Raw genomic sequence first — 19,283 nt, forward strand, 5'->3', positions numbered from 1 at the left:
AACTGTCATCAAACAGATCCCACTGCAGACACACTGCTGTAAGCAGCATTACAGAATGGTTTGGGTCAGAAGAGAGCAGTTCCCCACAGGTAGGGTCACCCACCACTAGACCGGGTTTCTCTAAGACCCATCCAACCTGACCTTGAACATTGCCAGAGACAATTTCTCTGGGAAACCTGGTCCAATGTCCCAGCATCCTCATAGTAAGCAACCCCCTATTCCTATAGCAGTGTCTTCCAAGCCCATACACATGCCTCCACATGGCCTCCCACAGATATACACTAAGGTGAAACAATAAATTCCCAGATTCCCTCAAAAAAACAAACCCAAAAAACCCCTCCACCACGCAAAAAGCCCTATGAATTTAGGTACTTGACACCAAACAGCTCCTCTAGAGCCACACTATCAACTAAGGTATCAACCCAGACAAGTCTCTTCACTACCTAAATGGGTACCCAACACCTAAAAATATTCATTACAAGCCTAATCTTGCTCTCAGCCGAAGTCCCAAAATCACATATTGGCAATTTATAGTATATAAACTTCATATACATTAAATCATAAAAACCAGCACTCCACATCTGACAACAGCAGGGTTCAATTCTGATATACTACACAACTTCACTGGTAAGAAGTTCTAAACTTGTCTGATGCTGAACAATTAAAGGACCCAAGAGCAAAGCTGAGCCTTTAGAAAAGGCTGTATACCATCGTTTCCTCCTCCAAGGTTCCCCACCTGATTTTAAGAGCCCATTTTGCTGATTCTATTCCCTAGTCCTCCTCATAGCCATCCCGCATGCATATGGTATTGACGTGCTACTGCTTTCCAGCATTTAGTCAGAAATTAGCACAGAGTAGACACCTGAGACCACGTATTCCATATAAATTATAAAAATTAACATCATATTACTGTAACACATCTCATCTGGCAGTGTTGCACAGAGAAAGAATGCACCAAACAGTTCTTGAATTGTATGGTACACTTAGGCACAGTATCATCAACTCAGCCTAAACACTAACTATGAAAAAACTGAACATTCATGGCCAATCATCCCTTCCTGGAAGAAATGCAAGTTCCTAGCTCTGTTTTAGTCTTTGTTGATAATAAGAAAACAAACAATGTATTTCTCTTTCTTGAAGCCTTACATGAAGGCATGCTCATAAAAAGCAGTGAGCAATTGTTAAGGTACCAAGGGAACAGTGAAATGCAGACTGGGTGTCCACCAGGTAGGCAGCAAACAACAGACCTTTAAAGCTGTGTAAAATCAAGGTGGATTCATTAACAGAATAGGATGAAACCTTTTTTTAAGCCACAGTGTTTTTAAGCTCTGAAACCTCATTTGGATGACCCACACTAACCCAGACAAGCATTTTTAAAGGCCCCCAGAAAACCCCGTTTGTGGAAAAAAATGTATTTTCTCTGCAGGTTTGTGTCTAATTCTTGGGGCTGGCCACTTTTCCAGGCTTACAATCCAACTGTAGATTTGTTACTCAGTTTCTGTCAGATGACTCCCATTACCTTACAGGTCATCTGTTCCAGCAATTTCATAATTTGCTCAATTTTTACCTTGACATTTGGACCTTTGGTATTTGATAGCCCGAGGGAGAACCAAAACTTACTACAAAGCTTTCACTACAGATCAGTTTTAGCTCTCACACCACGAGTGGCAGAGCACTAATCCTTTCTGCTCCCAACCTTCATCTCACCAAGACAACAGGTAGGTTTTACAGTCAATGTAATTTATTTAGTTAGAGCTGGACCTTCAGAACTTCCCCTCTCAAACAGAATGTGCAGATGGACAGGCAGGAAAGGCACAGGCTGGCAAACAGACCAACCTTTTCCAGAAGAGCCCAGACAAGCATATGAACTCCCCTGCTCCCTGGGACCTAGATTCCTCTCAGGGTTTTATTCTGCCCACCCTTGTATGAAAAATGGTCCCCAAGTGTTTTTTGGCTGCTGCTGAGTCCACTAAGCACCCGCTGAACACTTTCTACAGCAGCAGGAATGACTGTGAAATTGTTCCAATTTACCGTAAAACACTGCACCACAAAAAAAACCAAAACAAACAAACAAAAAAAAAACACCATAACCAAAGAAAACCTACTTCCATCTTTCACACAACTTGAACTTCTTAAAAATAAGATTTTCCACTGCTTACTTCATGAATATGCCCTTTAAGTCTGAAACTAGCCACTTTTATACTGCACCTTGCAACTGCAAGGTACAAGAGGAAATAAACCAACACTCCCAGTGCAAGAGCAAAGCCCAGCCCTGACTGATAACAACTTGAGTTGTCTTTGCACAACACTGCTCCATACTTTTCATGTCTTATACCTAAACACTCAACACACATCAAGGGACTGTGGAGGTAAGAGTGATCAAAACAAAGGGATGATAGATTTGGAACATGGCAAATCAGGCCAAGTATCCCAAGCACCAAGTTTTCACTTCAGCATCCAACAGGTAACCCCAAAACACTGTAAATTAAGATGGGTAATTCCATCATGTTTTTAACAATAATGGATTATTGAAGTTTTTATATACAGTTTTCTATCCTAAGTGTCAAGAAATTATTTGGAGTCTTAGGAGACTCATTCTTCCAAAGGTACCTGATAATGTCCATGTACATGTACTGCATTTCTGTTCATCTCAGTCACAGGTCAGCTAAGTGTAAGGAACAGTCAAATTTTTTCAGCCCCTCACATGTCCCACACTAAATCAAGAGCTTCATGCCTGCTCTCTCTTACCCTGGTACCTTTTAGCCCTCAGAATATCAACTCTTACACTCTAAAAATGCATTAATCTGTCTCAGTTGAAAGTCAGCTTACTGGAAAAAAATTACTCTGACCCCAAGACAAAGTAATCAACTCACACACATCTTGAAATAAAGCACTGGGAATAGATTTGGTCTTTAGCAAACTAAATTTATTAAGGCAAAGTACATGGTTCTGCCTTTTCACCTAACGCTACAGGTCTTCAGGTGACATTACCACTTAACACAGGCTTCTAAGCCATCTTAAGATGCAGATCTTCACAGGATTAATAATGTTATCATATTAAAAAATCCATTCCAAACTTGACTGAAGACAAGCTTCTGGCATTGCTTCTCATCCATTCACATGGGGACAAAACAGAACATCACAACTGCCTAATTTAGATGATGGAGCTCTAAAGGGCAAGTGACAGCTTACTGGATATTTATACAGGACACCATTTTCTTTAGGTAAAGATGAGCTTCCTGGCTGCTGAATGCTGAAGCCCACTAAAGCAGCCTATTCTGCCTATTCCATTTCAGCCTCTCAGCTTTTATATTATTTCTTAGAATCTATTTTCTAACAGGAACAAGCTGCATGATTCTCCCTTACCCTACCTAGCTAGTACAGCGGCACTGCTATCGCAAACACAAAGTCTTACAGCAGCATTTCTCCCCCATAGAGCAAGGATTCCTTCCCATTCTCTGGGATACATAATCCCATTTGTTGTCTTCTGAATGTGCAGTGACCCTCCCCAAACCTAAATGCCTTATTCAGCAAAAATCTAGAGTCCAGCTGCTGGAACTTCAATGGTGTCTTCTTTCATTTTATTCATCAACTAGACACTCCATTTACTCTTGCTGCTGCTAAAAAAAAAAAAATACAAAGGGGAAGAGAAGAAGGGAAGGAGGACAGTCCATACTGCTGAAATGGCATTAACACCATCCTCATGACTGGCACCACCAGAGTTTCTGCTGCAGGAAGACCTGCATTATTACTGCAGTGTGTTTATGATGACAAGACAGGTGCTGATGTATTCACAGGAAAATTTCCTCCTCTCCTCTGTAATCTGTATCCCCAGCATTACAACAATTAAGAGGCAGACAGACAGACTGAAACCTACAGTTTCAAGGACCTTGTGAAACTATAAGGAACAACACTTTCAGTTTAACATTCTTTTCCCATTTCAAATCTCAATTCCAAACACTCCGCATACTTCCACATTAAACGAATTCACGCATTAACTGGTATTCTGCTGCAACTGTTCATGCGAGACAGTTTTCACGCAAGTATAAAAACAAAACCTCAGCTCACATCTTAAGAGTTCCCTGGCCCAATTTCACATTTATGTGGGGGGGGGGGAAATTACAAGTTTTAGTCTCTGACATGAATGAATAACAGGATATTAAAATCACAAAGAAACCCAACAAAACCAACACATCATAACACTCTATAGAGCTGTCTGCCATCATGTTTCTGAAACCTCAGCTTCAGACAATTACTTCTACATCCAACAAGAAAAAAAGCTGCCCCATTTCTAATCCAGCCACCTGAACAGTTGCTCACCTTCTTTCCCCCCAAGCTCCACAAAAAAAAAAAAGACCCTGAACTTTTGATAGAAACCATCTCTTTTGGAGTGGGCTTGGGAAGAGCTGACAAAAAAAAGGAAACCAAGCTTTGACAGCATGAATAACTCATATGGACTTTGACTGTCTCTGCAGCAACCCTGAGATGTGGTAGTCTGCACAAACCACTGACTAATAGGTAACACATATAAAGAGGCTGTTCCCATACCTTTCCAAACCAAAATGGAAACTGCTCTCTGCCAAACAACCCTGACAGCTGAAGGATGTTGAACAACCAACCTGATCCTACACAGGTAATCTCTGCTGCCCTTAACAAGTAACCTGTCATGTCTCTTCCCAAACACTGACAGTCTGAGACACACATGAAAGGGAGCACAGAACCACCATGATGTAACTGAGAAATACCCTCTCCCCTCACCAATGAAGTCTCCCAATGCCACACATAAACTGCATCCCACTACGGCTCTCTCAATATCTGAGGTAAGCATCACTTAAGCTACTTAGCAAGTTACTTACAGGGTCACCCAAGCCAGAGCCTACTCCTTAAAGCTGTAAAAATCTTAGAGGGGTTATGCTGTCTCTGAACACCTAGCCAATTTTCCACCCACCCTCTATCACAGGCTCTTCAAGACAAACCTTCTGAGCTAGGCTGATGGCATTTTAAGAGTCCTCACACCTCTCCACCTGCTTAAAGACTGCTCAAGGATTCTAAACCTCTATGGAAAAACTTGTAGTTCACTGAGAACCTAAGACTCAGGAGGGGCCCCTAATCACAACATGGCCAGCTTCCATGGATACTTCCTTAGTGAGGCCTAAGGAACACTGAGAACTAAGGAATACAGAACAACACAGCTGTATGAAAGTCAAAAGACTTAAAAAAAAAAAAAAAACACAAAAAACTTTCAAAACTGAAAAGTTTTGTCATTCAAAATGGCAAAATTTAGCAGCACACGAAGCACAACTGCTCTTAAAACATTTTGGACACGAAGAGCACCCTGAGACACAGTACACTTGCACTTCCAAACAACGTGTGCACTACTGAGAAAGGACTAAGCAGTCCTGCTGTGCACTGTTACATCCTATTCCTCACTGCCCTACTTTCAGGGGACTAATTATTCTCTTAAGCCTTGTTTAAGGGAGGTAAGCTCACAGGAAAGGAAATACTTCTCTAGCAGCTGCTCACATTCCTTTTCCACTGGACTCACCTTTTCCCTTGACTGTATACTCCAAGGGGAGATTTAAGGGATGCATTCTCAAGACAAGCATTTCCAAGCATCCCAAGAAGTGCCTGGCTACACTAACAGATCCATGTCAATTCATTTAGAATCTTGAAGCATCCTCCTCTTAAATGACACCTAAGGAAAAAGTGAAAAAATGAAACCCTGAAACCACTATCTCTACAAGAGCCAAGCTTGAAATCCCAAACACCATTCATTATCTTTATCACTGGTTAACTTCAGGGGTCATGTCTGCATGCTTGCTGCCTACAGAATCTTCAAGTATCCTGAGCTTTCTGTTCACAGCTCAATAAGCAGCCATTTCTCGGTCACGCTCAGGCTTTGTTGTAACAGATCAAGACCCTTAACTAATCCTTCTCAAAGAAGGGAGTTTAGAGCAGCTTAACACAACTAAAGGCAGCCCAACTTCCCACAAGCACTTGTCCTGCAGTATTTTTCACCTTTTCCATTTCACTTTTAGTTCCAGTTCAGAACTGCGCACACCCATCCACTTCCAGCTCAAACAAGTTGTTATTCTAAGGACTGCAGATCAGCACAGCTGAACAATAGAAACACAACATCATAACTTTCTGTAGACAAAGCTAGGAGTAATAAAGCTTGATGCAGAAATAGCACCATGGGGCCTTCACCCACATTTTCTAAAATTATAGTTAATAGGAGAGCAGTTCAGATTTGAACACACACTTATTTCTTGTGATGAGGCTAGGCCTCGACCCAGAAAAGCTTCTCTGTGGTCACAGGATATCAGACTGGTTTTGGCTGGATGAACTTAAATCTCATCCAGTTCCAACCCCATGCTACAGGCAAGGACACCTTCCACCAGATGAGGTTGCTCCAAGCCCCACCCAACCTGGCCCTGGAAGTCCACAACAAAGAAGCTGAAGAACTTGAACTATGTAGATTCAGTGGAAAAAGAGGACAGGCGAGACCACCCTCTTACCCCTCTAGACATGTGATACAAGGCATCAGAATCCTACGTACATTCAAATGAATTAAAAACAAAACAAAGAAAAAGCATCCATTCACACTGCTATACGTCAAGCTCTCGCTGACAGAGCATGCTCTAATTGTAATATCACAAAGAGGGAAACTAACAACTTTCCCAGTTTTCACAAAGATACTTCGGACTGCTATGCTAGATCTGCCAGAAAGCATTTCTGTGTCAGCACAACCTTTAACATTCAGCCTAGTCAGCTTGGCTTCGTTCCTCCCTGCATCTGCAAGCGACTACAGCAGTGATAAAATCAGTTAAAGTCCCACCAGGGGTTTACTCCTGCTCCTTAACTGTTCTCAAATGACATAATTCTGTGTGTTTCCCAACTCCGATCTTAAAACCAAACTCAACCCCAGAAGGTGGGACCCTCAGAAGCTCATTTACACCACAAAACCTCCAAACAGAAGACAGACCACTCTACTGCAATGGCTCCAATATACATACACAGAGGGAGATCCTGCATTGCCTCAAACTTCCAACATGCAGACAAGCTATTAAGTCAACAGTACTTTGCTTCAACAATAACAGAAGACAATCAATCCATGTTTATACACATATTTTCATCCCCCAACACAGACACCGAGATATGCTGGTGGTTGGAAGTAGATGATTTTTAAGTTTCCTCCCAAACCATTCTGTGACTCTATGCTATAGACTGATCAGATCACAGAACAAGAGAAGTAAGAGGAACAGAAATAAAGGTTTACACAGACTGTATTACATCACAAGTTACTGTTACCCTCTGGATTAAGCCTCAGATCTCTTGATGCCTAAAATGCACTGCTTTACTATTCCAACACGGTGTTTGCCAGCTCTAGGAAACTCCAGAGCAATGATGAATACTACACATTCTTGTCATCTGAAAAGGAACTCACAACACTATGAAACAACTCTTGCTGCACAAACAATTCCAATTTTACTTCTCTAGTGACACCCTGGACTCCTCGTGTCTAAAAACCACCAGGAGGGTTGTCCTTAATCTCAATCAAGAACTGCTGGCAAAAGGAGTGTGTGCGTGTCACTCAACTACAGCATCTGAAAGGTTTAAAAACCCTTGTAAAATATCAGACTGGCATCAAGTAAGAAGCACAGACACAGCTGGTCATTTCCCACTCCTTTTTTATGTGGTCAAGATCAAGAACACATACCACGCATCTACATCAACTGCTTTATGGAAAAATCCCAGCGAAATCACGGTATTTTAAGTCCTGCCTGAAACCAGGTTCCCTTCAAGGAGGTGAACCAGAGGCAATAAAACAAGACTGCCCAGCCAGAAGAGGCACAAAATGGCTTTTACTGGGGGTTTACCAGAGCAATTGGCTTTTTCAGCTACACTTTTTGACAATCTGCACTACTGGCACTGTGTTGCAGTTAGCTCCAGTTATTTACTGTCAAATGCTGCTTAAAGTGCTTGGGGCTTACCTGAACAGAGACCACAAATTGCACATGTGCATTCATTCCACCAGATTTTACAAGGCTTAAGAGAAGCTTGCAGCAGTTACACTGGTATTACTGTATATAACCAGAGACTTTTAGGCAAATCCCTTGCACAGTAACAAAGGTGTACACCTAAAACTACACTGAGTGGAACATGAAGAGGGCAAAAGGCTAAAGCATTCTATTATATCTTTTTAATAGAAGATGATGTGGAAGTTCGCATCAGTGACACCAGCCAACTTGAAGTTTGCCATTTACAGGATCATATACCAAACCTGGGGCAGCAAAACTGCATTTGGTGGGGGCTGCTGAAGCATAGCAGATGCCTTCCAGCTTCAGGTGCATCTACAAGCTCTCTCCTTGCCTTGTCTCTTCCACAGACAGCACTGGAGAGGCCACAAACCAAAGCCAAAAGTCAAAAATACCATCAGGGATTGAAGAAACCTTGTGCACTACACAAAACCCTGTTACACAGCACACTTAAGTCCTGCCCGTCTGTCCCCTTGATGGTGGCAGACTGTCTCTTTGCTTCTGCTCAGATCATCTATAGCGGACAAGACATCATCCATCTCTTCCACCACAAGGAAAAAAAAGCCATTTGCCTCCCACTCCAGTCTGCCTGTTTTGCTCATTTTGATACCCTCCAAAACCATTTTAATCCTAGAAGACAACAGCGGGGAATAAAAACCTTGAAAAAAATAATAATAAAAAAATAAAGACAGCAATTTTGGATAAACAGTATTTTCCCTGGCCTCAGCAGCATTATTACTCCTCTGCACCTAAGCTGCCTACTACTTCGTTGTTCTTGTAGGAAAAAAATAATAATCCTTTAGGATTGACAATTCTGATACCTCTGGCACATACTCCACCACATTTCATTTCAGGTCTACAGTCACCAAAAGGATCATTCATTCGGGCTACTGAGCATAAAGCATGGTGAGCAAGTGGCCCGAGCTGCCAAACATCAACTGGTTTTGAAACAGAAATAGTTTTAAGCTGCCCACACATTTTCTTACATGAATTTGGCAGGAAATCATTCCCATCTGTAAGTGGGTTTGGTCAGTCATTCTTCACAATAGCAAGTACTCTGCACCAAAGGATGAAGCAGAAGGGAAGGAAGACACGTGGAGGAGGGACAGGATGAACACACAAACAGATACTCTGTGAAAGAGTCGGAGTTCCCTTTGGCATAAATGAAACACTAGCATGTTTATGGTAATACAGCATCAACTTGTGTGCAGATATGTAAAACCAAATGCAGGAACAGTAGAACCATTTTTTCCTTCAAGCAATGCAATGTGTAGCTTAGTCACAGTTTTCTATTCCCATCAAAGTGATCAGAGCATCAGTCCACTGTGCAGGGCACTGTACAAGTGTCTCTCTTCATGCTCTTAATGCAGTATGTTACTCCAGGAACTAAAAAAACTCAAGAAACATTACAGGTGTCCCAGAAGTTATCTACCATGACACTAGATGGTAGCTCCTCAAGTCAACCCACGCTACATTAAATGACCAACAGAAAAGGGATGTGGATGCTAATGCATGTTAGAAACAAGAAAAATAACACAGGGAAAGTTGAGTTTCTTGACAAGTTAGCTCAAGAACTTGGGGATTACTTCAAGACCTTCCAGTTCTACTTACTGCTGTTTACTCCTGTCCTATAAAGTTAAATGGAGGAATAGCTCTGCAACCACCCCAAAACAATTGACCATGCTCACACACATAAAAACTGAGTGCCCCCCCCAAAAAAAAAAAAAAAAGGAACAAACCAAAACATCATGTGGATTTCCTTCCTGGCATTTACAATTCAATGTTAGTTGTGGGGTTTTGGTCTTTTTTTAATAAAGGAACTGATATGGCCTAGTTTACCATTCTTCTCTTCTGATGAGAAGCAAGAAGATAAAGTTACAGTAGGAGACAGTCAAGTTCAGTATCCAACTCGAATTGTTACCGTTACCCCTGTAGGAACTGAGTGCAGAAGAAATTTACTTGTAATAACTTCAACTCATTTGGTTAAAATTTTGTCGAGGTTGATAGTCAGTCTACTCTTCCTTCAATGCAAACTGCTATTAGGCCTAATACCTAATACATGATTTACAAATTCTCTTTGCTCTGACACCCAACTGAAAGCTTCTGCATATTGAACAGATTTGAACAGGTTTTGCATATAGTAAATTATCAGATATATGAAAGTAACCAAAGCAACAGACAAGTATTTGACTAAATCCAAGTATGTATTTACTCCTCTCATTAAGAAAGGTCCTATTAAAAAAAAACAAAAAAAAACACAACAACCAAGGTTTAAGGGCCAAGACAACAATTTTAAGTGTAGTCCCTCCTTTCAATATTTGCTTTGCATGCTAGATATAAAAAAATGCCTCAAGTTCCTCCAAATCACTACCACAATTTTGATTTCTTCCCTCCAATTAATGCTTATCACAGGTATTTTAGCATATTAAATCAGTGTTTACATGAACATAGCTCCAGGATCAGCTTCTCAGTAGGACAAGCTGCATCACAACTCATTTCCTCTTCTTCCCTCCCCAGAGCACAAACAACATTCAGCCACGTTCAGATAACAGACAGAACTGCTAGTACAGAATTCCTTTTCCTATTACAACATGCTTGTCCACAGCCAGAGAGAGGAACACCACATCTCTTCCTAAAAGAAGATCTAAGATGCCCAAGTCTATCACCTACAATCAGGAATGTTGAAAGTGCAAAGAAACTGAAGAAACCATGCAAGAACATAAAGTGGCAGATCATCATCCAGATTTCCTTCTCGCATGATTTTGATGCTGAGGCAGTATAACAGGTTGTTTTGAGTGTGGGTTTCAGTTTTAGAGCATGTGACTTCCTTTTGGCCAACACAGCCCACAAATTCCAGCAAGGCAAAGATCTGAAGACATTTTATGTGCATGCAGGAACAAAGGAACAAGTACCCTTGCCGCAGAAAGAACCTTTTCGACACATTCCCAGAGTAGTTTAAAGACAGGTTATGTGGAGGAAAGGTATCTAAATAAATTCAGTAAAAAGTCTTTCTCAATTCTCTTGATATTTTTTTACTAAGTACCTGATTTGAATGACCATTTTACAAGACAGAAGGGCTGAAGTTGAGAGAGACCTTTGCAGATGATCTGATTTCACCTGCTAGTGAAGGCCTTGGTTAAGTTATCCCAAGTAGCAAAACACTCACTGGCAGACACAAGCACTGAGTAACGCTGACCTTATAAACAGCAGTCACTCAAGTACAAAGTTATTGTCTTAAAGGTTTCTTGCAATAATTGCATTTTCATATTACTGTACCAAGAACAAGCCGTTACTGAAAAAGATAAGCAATAAAGCATAAATAAGATTTATTACACCACTTACACCATCAACTTGTAATCTCTTCCTGCAAGATAAGGAGAAACAGCTTGAGACCCAAAGAAATCACATCTACCAGCTTTTAATTCTTGCTGGTCGCGCACAGGAACCCAGATCTAACAGCTGAAAATGAGCTCCTCACCCTGCAAAACACATTTACCAAACTAAGTGGGTGGGAGAAAGTGACAGACAAAGATAGAGTTTGCTTTTCTAGAGGACTCAACATACACACTTGTTCTATTTAAGCTCTGCCTCACACCAAAGGAAAAATGGGCAGAGGAGACAGTATCAGGGGGCAGAGTGGTTTCAAGGGAAGGGGAATCACCTTTTGTTTGAAAGCACTAGACGACTATACAGAAGAGCCCTTAGGAACCAGCCAGGCAGCTTCACACCAGTTTCCCCCTCATCTCTGAGAAGCTGCAAGCAAAGGAGCTAGCAGGACCTAGGTTACTGCCATCACTGCTGCTCTGTCAGACTGACACCATTCTGCCAGCTACCAAGCCAGGGAAGAAGGCAGCAGCACAAAAGCTTTTCACTACGTAAATCATTGCACAGCAGATCAGCAACTGAGTATCTCAGCCTGTAAGCTCAGAAAGACCCTTTTCTTTGACTCAACAGGTCAAAAAGCAAAAACAAAAAAAGGCAAAGAAAAACAAAACAAAATAAACCCACAACCATTTTTCCTCTAAAATGTCCTAAAATGGTATGATACTACCAGCAAAACAAGGATACAGTACAAGTTGTAGCTTCCCAGCCTACTACTCACCTTCACTGTACATCACAATGGGCATTAGTGCCACCTCCTCAATATAAGATGGCTGATGAATTTTAGCCTCATCTGTCAGCACATTCAGCTTGCCTTCCTTCAGACCAGTTTTCCTCCTCTGAACAATACTCCATACAAGGGATAATCAGCTAAGATCAGTTTTCACTCATCTACAGTGCTTCTGGAACACGAGTTCACCTCAGAACCATTTGCTCCACAGCTTTAAACAGCAACCAAGGCCATCTGCTACTCAAAGTTTGGGCAAAAACAAGCACACTGACCAGACACAAATGACTAACCAAACCTAAGGTCACACCCACTCTCCAGCAGAACATGCATCCTGATAAAGCCTTCATTTCTACTTCAGGCACACAGCAAACATGAGTCCAGCTCTTGACATACTTACAGCACTTCATCCTGCATTCTTGCTGCTTTACCACCAGCTTCAACATCATTGTGGGGATGACTTCACAGCAAGTGTAGGTCTTCTATTAAGATCAGCTCAGTACTGCTAAACCTTAGAAAAATCAGCTACCTTGGACCCAGACAGGAACATCCAATATTCGTCACCTGGGGTTGGGACTAGATGCCGCCCAGACTTAGCAATGATGCTTTAATAAAAGGAATCATCAGTGTTCCAACTTACTTAACGATAACACCTGCAGAAGTCATTCTGAAAGGCAACATGAACAACTGACATGAACCACTAGGAAATGCTGAAACACATTAGTAGCCCATCCTCTCTTCCTATAGGCAAAGGCCTTTAAAAAATGGAAAACAAGGTACAAAGTAAACCAGCTAAGATTACCGAAAGCTAAAAGAACAAAAATGGGGAAAAGATTAGCCTGTTTAAGAGCTGGAACACAGAAATGCTACTCATGTCCAAAACAGAAATACCATGATACAATCCTGATTTTAATCTTCAGACCACGAGTCTACAACATTTGTACATATTAAAAGCCTTGGCCTGTTGAAAAAAAAAAACAACACTGTGTTGCAGAGGCCTTCCTGGAACATGAACATATTTTATAGATCACTCTGCTACTGAATATTTGCTCTGCCTTCCATTATTGTTTCATCAAGCACCCACGTGCTCAAGCAGGTTAGTCTTTGCTCTATATGAATATACAGTTATACTTTGCTGTCCATGCTGGCTTGCCTAAATGACTGAAGGTATAACACATGATCATTTCATGTTACCTCACCTCTTACCAACCCCAATGGCAGCTACATGCAATGCAACTGAGGTAGCAATTCAGCCATTCCTAAAATAATCTCAAGTACAAGATTAAAACCAGAAAATTAACACAGCTGCAAAATACTCCAATATCACAATAAGAAATGAAGGTCTCTTTGCAATTATTTTGAGTTTCAGCTCAATGTAGGGGAAAGGTGTTTACCTTAACTTGAAGGAAATAAATGCCCTTCCTAAGGACACACAGAAACTGCCACATGCAGGCTTGTGTTGTACTCCAATCTGCTGCCCTCACGTGAAGCACAAACAAGCTTTAGAGCAACCTGAAGGTCAAAACACACAGAGCTTCTTCCCTTGAAAAGTCTCAAACAAACACAGGGAATATAAATTCACCCTTCTACCGCCATAAGCTGCCTAAGTGGATTTCTGTGCTGTCAGCATATGACAACACACACCACATCCTCATCTGTCAGGACAAAACACACCTCCTTGTGTCCCAACAGAGAAAATGTTTCTGCTGGCTAACTCAAGCCTCAAAAACACAGCTACAGGTTTGTCTCTCTTCGAATGCCACACTAAGGTCTACTGTAACATAATTACTCCTTCACTAGCATGTATGAGCCAAACCTGAAAGGTTATACCAACAACAAAAAGCCTTGCTGTCAGTTAGGTCACACATAAATTAAGATGTATGGCCAAGATACACATATCACAAGAACCAGATGAACAGAAGCTAACTGCATATTAACCCCATGCTGTCTGAATTTTATTCAACTGTGCTCCCCACACAGCTATTTCAACACCAGATTCAAGCATCAGGGCTAAGGCAACGTTCATCTTCAGCCAAGAGCAGCAAAAGCCAGCTCAGGTTAAGCATTAAGCAGCCCTGCGCTTTTACCTCATCTTGCCTCTTTCTCTTCCCAAGAAGTAGTCTTAACACTAGGCCAATCCAGAACATGAGAACAATTAGCTACTTGATAACTTGACTACCTTTTTAACTCAACACTGATTTTTGCCTCAGTAGCCCCCACTTGCTGCTTGCATTGAGGACCTCTACCACAACTGGAACCTCGCTCTCTGTGATAACTCAAAGTAACTAGCACCTTACAGAAAATGCCTTTTTTTCCCTTGTTTTAAATCATAACCAATTTAGAGGTAAAAGCCTTCTTGAAGATTTTATGAAGAGACAAAGACTGATCCCTCCAATTTAACTAAATACTAAGTAGTACCAAATCTGTCCAATAGAACAGAGTGCTGACATAGATCCTGCTGTCTCTCCATCTTTACACTGCTGTCTTCAGACAAACATAAAAGACTGCTCCACAGGAGAAAAAAAGCTCTAAAATGGCAAAACATAACACACTCTAAACAGACTGTTTGAAGTTACAACAGGAGCAAGCTTTAAGGGAACCAACTTTTACTTCTGGACCCTTACTGGGATGCACAACAAACATGCTGCTTCCACTAACTCATTAATAACTGACAGCCTCCACTGCTACCAGGGTATTTCAGATTCACCACCAACCAATCTGGTCACAGTTTACACATATCTCAAGTAAGAGAACCTATACTTGATTTTTGAAGATGTTTTACCTGGATACAGTCAGTCTCATGACCAGGAAGAGAATGTGTGATGAAATTATGAACAGAGAAGTCACTGCATCCTACTCTGAGAAGCAAGATATAATCAGTTCACACACACAAACCCCAAATACTGCTACACTGACAAAATTAGTTTGCTAATTGCCTTTCCAAATAAGACTATTAATAAATACCAAATATTTTATTAATTTAACATACTATCAAGTTATGGCAATTGTAGTTACAATGAAGACAGGCAAAAAAAGAAAAAGCTTTCAGTGTTCAATCAGTGAAGTAGTGAAATCTGACGGCAGAAAGCCCAGTATACTTCTGGTCATCCAACCTCACCACAGAAACCCAGCCATGCAGACAGATAGTGGTAGAAATGTCTTGTTCATGCACCTGTACCAGTTTCTTCAGCACAAACTGAGCAGTTGTGTTAGCATTCTGAATGCTTAACAGTTCAAAGGTTCACAAGGAAGTTGACACCAACAGTATTTCCACTGATCTAAAAACTTCAGAGTAACAGAAGTATGGCCATGAAGGAAAAATCCTAGAGGACAGGCATCACTGAAAGCACTGTTTTGTTTAAATTTTGACAGCAGCTAATAAAGGAGCAGATTCTTGTTACAATAAAGAACACATGCAAATACTTTGAAAAGTGAATTGGCAATGAAACCACGGTTTTGCTCTCAAAACCAGAAAAAAAAACCCAGAAACAACAGAAAAAGATACTTCCTTGAAGTATTACAGCTAATACAATCTGGACTAGAAATCTTTGCCACTTGGAATACAAGTTTCACTTCATGATTCTTAGGCAGGTCTGCCTTCATGTGACTGAAACAGTGTTTCTCACAAAAAGGGAAAAATGACATTTATTTCATAATGCAAGACCTGCTTCTGCACAGAAAATAAAGGCAGGCTATACTGGCGACAGCTGGAAACACTGGAATAGCAACTATTCAGGCCTAAGACATGGTGGGGATAAAACAATCTCTCCAGTTCTTACAGGCAGATGTCCTTTTAGGAGGGCTGCAGCCATCCCACTACATTATCACCCCAAGCACTCCAGGTGCCCCTCATGGAGTAAGCAGCATCCCACAGCGGCGGGAAGAAGGCCCCAGGCCTGCCCAGCAGCAGCACCCTTAGGTCTATGTGCAGACACCCCAGGCATCCAATGGGTCAAATGCCGGCCCCCTCAGCCCCTACTGCCGTGCACGGGGGGAGGCCCCGCGCTCCGGCCTAGGCCCCGCTGTGTACCCCTATCCAACCCTTAGCTCCTCGACGGGAGTAAGGGCGGGCGGGGGAAGACCCCGCCGCCACCGCAGGCCCTGCCGCTCCCCGGGGCCTCGACCGCCGCCGGCCCCGCGCACCCCTTTGTTCTGCGGCCCTCTCCCGCCCCTACCTCCAGGATGTCCTCCAGCACGTACGCCTCCATGGCGGCGGCCACCGCCTCCGCCCCGCCTCACCGCCGGGCCATGCTGCGCTCTCCCCTTCCCGCCCTCTCGTCCCCCACCGTCGCCGGGACAGACAGACAGGCTACCGGCCGCCCGGCAGCAGCACGTTCGCTCCCCCCCCTGCTGTCAGCATGGGAACAGGAAATGGACTGTTCCACCCCGCGCAGGGCGGGCAATTACCAATACAGAGAGGGGGAGGACGGACAGAAGCGGAGGAAGGGGATCCGCTGCTCTAGAAAGAACATACCAGGGAGAAGGGCGGAATGAAAATAATAATAAAAAAAAAAAAACCAAAACCTACGGAAACCAGCTCCTCCTCATGGTATTCATACCACCCCTCCCTCTCCTGCCCCTGCACCAACCTCTCCATGCAGAAGGCTCCCACAGTTTGTTGAGGTGTGCATCAGCAACCCTGGGGACACTGTAAGGGACATATTCTGACCCAATGAAGTACACAGATCCACTCTGGATAGCTCCCCTTGAGCGTATTTCCTTTGAGTGAGTCCAGAAGAGGCCACCGAGATGCTGTGAGGGCTGGAGCACCTCTGCTATGGAGACAGGCTGAAAGAGATGAGCTTGTTCAGCCTGGAGAAGAGAAGGCTGTGGGGAGAACTCAGAGCAGCTTCCAGTGCCTGAAGGGGCTACAAGAAACCTGGAGAGGGGCTTCGGGAAAAGTCCTGTAGGGACAGGAGAAGGGGGAATGGTTTTAAACTGACAGAGGGGAGATTGAGATGAGATGTTAAAAAGAAGTTCTTCCCTGCGAGGGTGGTGAGGCCCTGGCACAGGTTGCCCAGAGAAGCTGTGGCGGCCCCATCCCTGGCAGCGTTCAAGGCCAGGTTGGACAGCACTTGGAGCAACCTGGTCTAGTGGAAAGTGTCCCTCCTGCCTGTGGCAGGGAGCTGGAACTGGATGAGCTTTAAGGCCCCTTCCAACACAAACCAGTCTGGGATTCTATTTATCACCATACTATCCTAACCACTCCTCAAAACTGTTAAGAAATAAAACAACTCAAACAAACAAAAAAAATAAAAGAAAAGAAAAAACCCCACTAAACAAACAAAACAACAAAAACAAACAAAAAAAAAACAACAAACACCACAAAACACCAATCCTCACAATAAGCAGATCTATGACACAGCCCGCAATTCCTCCCATGCTACAGTCTGGCTTCCTATTACAGCAAAACCTCCTAAAAACAACTGACCCATCTTAAGTGCTGCACAACTACTGTGTTTCCAACAACCCATCCCTTTTCTGCTCCACTGCCTCAGGCTAATACAGGGAGGAATCAAGAATTCCCAAAATGGCCAATGAGATGATAACAAAGGTACCGACCACCTGAAGAATGTTTTCCACAAGGTCTTTTTGAGAACCATCATCATCTCCACACTTCTCTGCTTTACCCAAAACATTTAAGTGACAACCGAGGCCAAAAAACATGTCATTTTACACACTCCTTCAAACACCAGGTGACAGTGGTACCCACTCTGCACATACCAGGTCAGAATCATTGAGCAATAATAACTGCAGCTCTCAAAATACTTACTTTTCCAATTCTAAAAATACAGCACAATAAATCCTGTCAACCCCATAAAAACCTCCTCTCTCATGAGCACATTTGAGCTCAGCACAAAAGGGTCTATTGGTCAAAGGAATTAAATTCACATTTTTACTTGAAGAAATACTACTAGTAATCAATTTATTTTAATTAACATATTAAAATATATGTTCTAATGCTAACAAATACTCTCTTAACAGCAAGAACATCCTTACCTGGATTTATGAAGATGACCAGACTGACTACTACCATCACAAAGAGAATTTCTAGTTTATCATCTAGATTTTAGTCACAGCTATGTTATTTTGATCAAAATTCTTTTCCTTAAACCCCCATTCTACTCACCTACCACGAAGCCCCTCATTTTACACAAACTCTGCACCTGCTCAGGCAGTCCATACTATTTTTCCACATTGGGGAACATCCCAGATTTCACAGGTTTTTAACCAGAACTCATTCTGTTCACACTGTTCATCTTTGACACTGTATAACTTGTCTTGAGCCTGTTTTGGGGGCTTAATATACCCTAAATAATTCATGTCATGGAAGAATGTTTATGCTATTCATGAAATACTTTCCTGAGCTCTGAACTTTGCCTCTTTGGCTGGTCAGGTTTCCTTTCGGACGTACTATCGTGGAAAAGGTAACTGGTAAATCCAGCCATTATATTTAGCCAGTTTGGGATTTTTTTTTTTAAATTCGAAACATTAAGAAAACCATCTAATGACTTATTCTTATATGACATATCTGAGGACAAGATAACATTTGCCAACATTTACCATAGACTTCAACCCACTTAAGTCTGTCTTAGAAGCACTTGCTGCAGGATCCCATCAAACTTCATCAGGCATTTGTACCTATGGAAGCAAAAGCTCTGCAACCTCCAGTTAGATACTTAAGAAGATTAATAGAAGTCTTAGCTGCCCAAAGGAAAATGAGTCACCCAGACATCTACATTTCAAAATCTACTTCCCATAAGAAATTGTTGTCCACGCGAAGAATCACAGGACAGAATTCCATGGCTCCTCTGCAACAGTGCTTTTAGGTCAGAGGTTCTAATATCCTTAGCAGCCCCTTTCAACTCATCTTGTATACATGCTGCCTAGCCATTAAACACAAGTGTTAGCCTAAGCATAAAGCTACTCCTCCCAACTTGAAGGAGTTTTTATACATAAAAAACTGCTACCACCTCTCACTTAACACTCATGTCTCAAAAGACTAGTTACTTGGTCTTCCAAGCACCGGAAAGAATTAAGACACCTTAGAACAGACAAAAAAAAAACAAACAGAAACCAACAAGCACACACAAAAACAAAAACAACAAAACCCACAAGGAAAAAAAATAAGACAA

At 42.2% G+C, this 19,283-nt stretch overlaps 1 protein-coding gene across 5 annotated transcripts in view; it reads right to left on the reverse strand.

Moving 5' to 3' along the window:
- Positions 1-19,283, reverse strand: part of ANKRD17 (ankyrin repeat domain 17) — an 87,854-nt gene that overhangs the window by 51,425 nt on the left and 17,146 nt on the right. Inside the window, exon 1 of one of the 5 annotated variants that reach the window (XM_061345831.1) lies at positions 16,323-16,486. The exons of the other annotated variants lie outside the window; for them this stretch is intronic. Coding sequence (XP_061201815.1) covers positions 16,323-16,355 — 33 coding nt within the window. The 5' untranslated portion in view covers positions 16,356-16,486. Of the gene's footprint in view, positions 1-16,322; positions 16,487-19,283 lie in introns of those variants that run through there. 5 annotated transcript variants of the gene reach the window in all.

This window comes from Neopsephotus bourkii, unplaced genomic scaffold, assembly GCF_033783945.1.
Source record: "Neopsephotus bourkii isolate Nb327-2 ecotype Australia unplaced genomic scaffold, CSIRO-AGI_Nbou_v1 NB_244, whole genome shotgun sequence".
In the NCBI taxonomy this organism is placed as follows: Eukaryota; Metazoa; Chordata; class Aves; order Psittaciformes; family Psittacidae; genus Neopsephotus; species Neopsephotus bourkii.